This window comes from Andrographis paniculata, unplaced genomic scaffold (assembly GCF_009805555.1).
Source record: "Andrographis paniculata isolate CXL003 unplaced genomic scaffold, ASM980555v1 Contig78END, whole genome shotgun sequence".
Classification (NCBI taxonomy): Eukaryota; Viridiplantae; Streptophyta; class Magnoliopsida; order Lamiales; family Acanthaceae; genus Andrographis; species Andrographis paniculata.
This window is the reverse complement of record NW_026137615.1, coordinates 1,808,990-1,815,844: the sequence shown is the minus strand read 5'-3', so window position 1 is coordinate 1,815,844 and position 6,855 is coordinate 1,808,990. Positions and strand designations below refer to the sequence as shown.

Here is a 6,855-nt window from a genome sequence, read left to right as displayed (position 1 = left end):
TTTTTGCGTAATTGTACTTAACATTAAAAATATATAATTTTTTGCACAAATGTTATAGTATTATAAAATAATAATAGAAGTATTTTTGTCGTTTTTCTTAATCTATATTATATTTTTATATAATAATTAATATTCAAATATCAAAGTAAAAATAAAATAAAAATAAAAATGAATAGATAGATATGAGTAATATGAATATATATATATATATATATTCGTTAGAGTGAACACAAATTAGTAATATACGAATATACCAAATTAAAATTACTTATTAGTCACTATTATATTCCCACCCTAAGTCACACCTTCAACAGTAGATCGTGAATACCTTTCCGAAAACAGACAATACAATAATCATTCAAATCAGATCCCGCCGGAGATTCAGACCTTCGACGTCGCCGGCGCCGGCGGAATACTCTGCTCGTGCCAGAAAAAGTTGCCTGGATCAAACTTCGACTTCACCATTTCCAACCTCTTCAAATTCCCTTTAAAATACTTCGCCGCCCATTCCCCCGGCGGCGCCGCCGCCGTCCGATTCACGTTCACCGCCCCCAAATCGACGTCCCTGTAATTAACGTACGCTTCCCTCGGACTCTTCGAAGCATACTGCCCCATGTAATCGTACATTCTTCTTATCCAATCGTAATGCTTCTTTATCGACTCCGCCGTCGAATTTTCCGGCCAGTTTATCAGGTACTGCGCCATGAAAACGACGCCGTTTCGGTGCGGGAACGGCGTACGGTCCGCCGGAATTCTCCCCACCTCCCCGCCGAACGGATTCCATATCGTCAACGGCGAGTTTTCTTCAAGAAATAATTTCCACAGCCCTTCCAGACCTTTTTCGGGAATCGGCGATTTGATGAAATCCGACTTCGCCTTGAAATGGGTTTTGAACGCCGCTTTTCCGGCGAGCAGCGCCGCCGGCGGAGTTCCCGGCGGGAAGCTTCCGATCCGTACTACCGATTCGATCCACGTCATCTCGGCGCAGTCTTTTTTTTTCAGATTGAGTTCCGGGAAGGATTTAGCCATTATTGTTAAGAGGTTGTCCGCCCTGCCGAGAAAAAGCGCGTCGTAGGTCGTCTGGATTGTTCGTTTTCCGATGGTGGCGTTGACCGGCTGGATTATGACTCTGATGAAGAGATTCTCGTCGATTTTGTCGGCGATTTGCTGCCATTTGTAGAGCATTTTCGTCGCACCTTGTTCGAGAGTTGTCGGAACAGTGAACGCCGTCACGATCGCCGGAACTTCGACGAGTTTGACTTTCCAGGCGAGGATTATCCCGAAACTGCCGCCTGCGCCGCCGCCGATTGCCCAGAAGACATCTTCGCCCATGGATTTACGGTCGAGGATTTTTCCGGTCGGGTCGACGATTCGCGCGTCGACGACGTTGTCGATCCCGAGGCCGTACTTCCTCATCATCGTACCTGAAGAGCGAAATTAGCATCAAAATTTGAAGTTCAAAATATTATAATTTATTTAAAATATTTAAATAATAAAAATATAAATTAAAAAATATGATAGAATAATATATGAATTTAAATAATTTTGAAGTGAAAAATTATATATAAATATATAAAAATTAATATTTTAATATTAAAATTACCCCACAAGTTCTAGTGTAATTATGTTCCTGAATTCATACCTAGTGATGAAACTAACATCTAAAATTCGGGGTTCAAAATATTATAATTTATTTAATATTTAATTAATAAATATAAATAAAAAATAATGATATAATTATATATGAATTTAGATAATTTTAGGAAGTAAAATTATATATAAATACATAAAAATTAATATTTTTAAAACTAAAAAAATTATAAAAAATTGAGATTGGAGTCAATTGACCCCGAAGCCTAAGTATAATTCCGTCCCTGAATTTGTACCTAATAACGAAATTAGCATCTAAATTTCGAGGGTTAAAATATTACAATTTATTTAATATTTAATTAATAAATATAAATAAAAAAAATAATGAAAGAATTATATATGAATTAAGATAATTTTAGAAGAGAAAAATTGTATATAAATATATAAAAATTAATATTTTTAATACTAAATAAATCATAAAAAAATTAGTTTCATCCCGGATCGTACCGTACGCGCCGCCGGTGATATGCCCGCCGACGCCGAGGCTGGGGCAGAGTCCGGCGGGGAAGCCGCGGCGGGGGTTTTTCTGCGAAATTAGGTAATATAGCTCGCCGACGGTGGCGCCGGCTTGCACCCACGCCGTATCGCCGGCGGCGTCGATGTTCACGGCGCGGAGCTTTCGGAGGTCGATGAGTATAAACGGGGGCGGCGATCGGAGCGCCGACGAGTAGGACAGACACTCGTAGTCATGGCCGCCGCTTCTTGTCCGTAAATGGATTCCGAGATTGGCGGCGCAATTGACGGCGGCGCCGACTTGGGATTCGGCCGCCGGCGTGAAGATCAGGGCGGGTTTAGGTACTGACGGGTCTAGGCATCGGAGATTTTGTACTGTGGACTGCAAAACGGCGTCGTATGTCGAAGTTTGAGGCTGCAAGAAAAGTGAAGTGTTGGAGAGACAGTTGTTGTTGTTGTTGGTTTTGCAAATACATTTGGGGAATGAATGTCGAATTTGTGGAAGACAAAAAATGGATTGGAAGATTAGGAAGAAAGAGGAAATGAAAAGCAAAGGGTGGTTGTGTTGATTCATTTTCTTGATTTTCTTGTGGAATTTCGATTGGGTGTGTAATAATTTATTTATAGAGTGATTTAGGGGTTTTCAAATCGTGATTTGGATTTAGTCAATAAGTCAAAACTCTTTTAAATTTGCCAAATTCATTTAAAGGGAAATAAGTCTACGGTCGGCAAAAACTGACCCGAAACGAATTCGATAAAAAATAATTGGGTTTTGGTAAAAATTTCAATTCGATTATGTATACGAGTTGACACGAACCCGACACGATAATAAACAGATCGGATTATGATTGAGGCTCTCAACTCGAACCCGACACGATAATCCGATTATAATATATTAATATTGATTAATATATTTATTATATAGATAAATTAATCATAATTTAATAATTTTTCATAAATTAATTTAAACTATGTTCAATTTTAAAATAATTTAATTTAATTTACGCTCAAACCAATAAAAACTAACATAATACGACAAAAAAATAATTTAATTTGGATCAAAAAATTCGACTTAATTATGTATACGGGTCAACAGGAGTCCATCCGAATCCGACACGATAATAAACAAGTCAACACGAATCCGACACGATAATAAACGAATTAAGTTAAGATTGAATAATTTAACCAATTTATAAAGTATTCAACCCGACACAAATTGACCGATTGCCAACTCTATAAATAACAAGTTTAGTCAATAAGTCAAGACTCTTTTAAATTTGACAAATTCATTTAAAGGGAAATAACATTGAAAGTTTGTCTATGGAGAATGTAATGTGGAAAATCTATATAGATTTTAGCTTCCTATATATATATATATAAGGAAAAGATTTTTTTTTCCATTTAAGAAAATTAAGATTTTGCCAATTTATTTATTTAGTTTTAATTTTAGTTTCAGCAAAAAAAAAAAAAAAAAAAAAAGTTATATTTCAATTGAAATAATTTAAGATTTTTCTAATCTATATATTTATTTTTAATTTTTAGTTTTCATGGTACTTTCTCCATCCCAGGTAGTTTAGACTTATTACTATAGATATGAGAATTTGTAAAAATAATTATTATTCAGTAAAAATAATTATAAATTAAGATTAAAATAAGTAAATAGTTTAATTAAAATCAAGAAAATTATAAAATTTAAAATTTAAAATATGATTAAAATACATAATTATATTTCCAAAAATAAAAAGAACAAGTTACGTGAGACGGACGAAAAATAAAAAAAAAGACAAATTCTGTGAAACGGAGAGAGTAATTTGTATTTATTGTATTTTCAAAGTAAATAAAAATTCGCTCTAATATAATAGTTATACTTTTTGCTTTTAAATATTCACTTACAAGAGTTACATTTTGTTTGTAATAATTATCTAAAATACTATTCGTTACAAATATCTTTTCAATTGTATTTATTTATACAAATATAATTTCATTATAATAAAGTAAAATGATAAATTTGTATTTAAATCTAAAAAAAATCCATTAACTATCATTATAATACAATATTTTTTAATCTCCGTGCAAAACTAAAGTAACTTTTACACCAGGGTGGATGGAGTATAATTTTATATAAAATAACGATAGTTGAATAGTAAAATTAAGATAAAAATGATTTTCAAGTAAATTATTTATATTTTAGTTTTATTATTCTCTATTTATACTATAATGCCTAATACAAAGACTAAAAAAAAGTAATATTTAAATATAAAAATAGAATATGAAATAAAGTGAAGTATTACTTTTTAAAAAAGAAATATTAAATAGTTAATAAAAGAATAGTGAGATAAATAAAAATATAATGAAAAATTGGATTACTATTTATTAAAATATGAGTAATAGAGTTGGTTCACTTTCTGTTTTGAATGCTAAGAATTTTTCAATATTATGTACAAGGAATTGTATTAGTAATTAAAAAAAAAATTATATTTTGTGTTTAATTGTAAATTTTTTATGAGGGAATAAAATATTATATATATTGTATTAATGTATTTATATTTTATTTTTTAGATATTTATGAAAATCTTTTCACCTAAAAATACAAAGTGAACAAACCATAAACTATGAATGGATAAAATTATTTACTAAAAATAATTTATACTCTTTTCGTTCAGCTGAAAGAGTTACATTTAAAAGGTGTATTCATTTGAGATTTTATAAGATTTTATTTAAATTTAAAAATTTTATGAATTTTTGTGAATTTTCTAAATTTAGAATCCATACAGAATTGGATAAATTTTATTAATTGATTTAAATGAATTTCATATATTTGATTGAATTACTTATGAATTTATATGAATTTGATAAAATTATAAAATAATTCTTTTATTGATTCATATAATTTTATAAATTTACATAAAACACACTTCTAGATAAAAAATAATACTAATAATAATGAAGACAATAATAAAAAATAAAAATGATTCGAATTATTAAATAAAAATACAAAAGAAGTAATATTAATTTTAAAAACTACATTATTATTCATTATTATTATTATTATTATCTTCATTCTCACCATTTTATTTTCATTATATATATATATATATATATTATCATCTCATTTCCCCGTAGCATTAGCAATATTTATTATTTATGCATTAGCTTTTGTTATTTGTAAATTTTCATCTTTCATGTCGAGATATAGAAAAGATTAATCTTCATATTCGATTGAAAATTCATCCGATATTATTTAATGAATATATTTTTTATAAATATTAATAAAATAGAAATATTGTAACATAATACTATTTCGTATATTAATATTCGTTTTTATTTTATTGTCATTCAATATATCAATTTATTTTACTTTATATTTGTTATTATTACTTATATAACTTTTACATAATAATAAACATATCGAGTAAATAAAATCAAGATCAAAATTTACGATTTTTGCAAAAAGATATTTGAAATTAAAAAAGAAAATATTTTAAAAAAATAAATGAATATAAACTAACGATTTAACAAAAAAATAAAAATATCTAGTCTACTTTCATTGAAATGACAATATAGTGTATTCGATAATTGAAAATAGATTACAACGATAATACATATTTATTATGATAAAATAATATTTCCTCCGTCCGCCTCTAAGGGTTACATTTATTTTTTGCGTCATTATACTTAATTAAAAAGGATAACTTCCATTAAACTCCCTAATTTTAAATTCAATTTTCCATTTACTCTCTATACACTAAATTCTTCTCATTTACTCTAAATTCTTATTAATTTATTCCTCTTTACTTTCTATTCATTTAAAATTCCTACAATACCCTTATTTATTTTCTTTTATTAACTGTATTTTTTTGTTATCTTCACGTATAAACCTTAATTTCTACCATATAATTTCATTTTTTTACCATTAAAAATAAAAAAATAAGTAGATAGACAACAATATGAAAAATAAATAATTATAAAAATATATATATTTGCAACCTTTAAACAATAATACAAAATATTTATTAAAATATCATGCATGTGATACTCAATTTCGCAAGTACTGTTAAACAATAAGTAAATTAATTTCATATATATACTTACAAATAAATTATATATATATATATTTAATCTAAACAACAACGTGTGTTATTTGAGATTTTTTTTTTTTTTTTTTTGAATAATGGGATTGTTCATGGAATATTTTTAGGTTGAAAACGATTATTCATAGATATTATTTTAAAAAATACAATATACATAAATTAACATAATATATAATACAAATATATTTATCTGCTTAAAAAAAACAATTTCAATATAAAATATTATTTTTTATATTATAAACATAATTTTATATGAGTTTTAGTAAAACTACTTAAGCAAGCTATTTTTACTTTAGAAAAGAATTCTATCAAAATAATTTATAGTAAAATATATTTTTTAAAATGATTATATTTAATAATTACTTTACATTAAAAAGATCATATTCAAGATATACTTTTATCTAAAATATTACATTGCTAATATAATATTTTTCATTTAAAAGATTCCGTAACACACATATTAAGACTATTAAAAATTCAATAACTATACATTCTTTTGAAATTTATTTTTACATTCTTTCCAATATAATATAACGATTCTTTATATAAATAAATAAATAAATAAATAAAATTCTACTGTTACTTAAATACAATATACCCAAATAGAAACCAAACACACCACAGGGATGTTTTTCGTTCACTCAGCATTTTTAAATGAATT

The 6,855-nt window shown here is 27.6% G+C and overlaps 1 protein-coding gene across 1 annotated transcript; it reads right to left on the bottom strand.

Moving 5' to 3' along the window:
- Positions 1–206: 206 nt before the first annotated feature.
- LOC127239844 (berberine bridge enzyme-like 15) lies at positions 207–2,692 on the bottom strand. The gene is made up of 2 exons (XM_051258186.1): positions 2,098–2,692; positions 207–1,424 (listed from the first exon to the last, which is right to left on the bottom strand). Exons 1-2 carry the CDS (start codon positions 2,675–2,677, stop codon positions 382–384), a joined length of 1,623 nt encoding a protein of 540 aa, XP_051114143.1. The 5' UTR covers positions 2,678–2,692; the 3' UTR covers positions 207–381.
- Between the last annotated feature and the right edge of the window lie 4,163 nt (positions 2,693–6,855).

Coding starts and splice junctions, on each gene's coding strand:
- LOC127239844 (XM_051258186.1), bottom strand. CDS start 2,677: ATGAATCAACACAACCACCCTTTGCTTTTCATTTCCTCTTTCTTCCTA. Junction 1,425..2,097: donor TATCACCGGCGGCGCGTACG/GTACGATCCGGG, acceptor TTCGCTCTTCAG/GTACGATGATGAGGAAGTAC.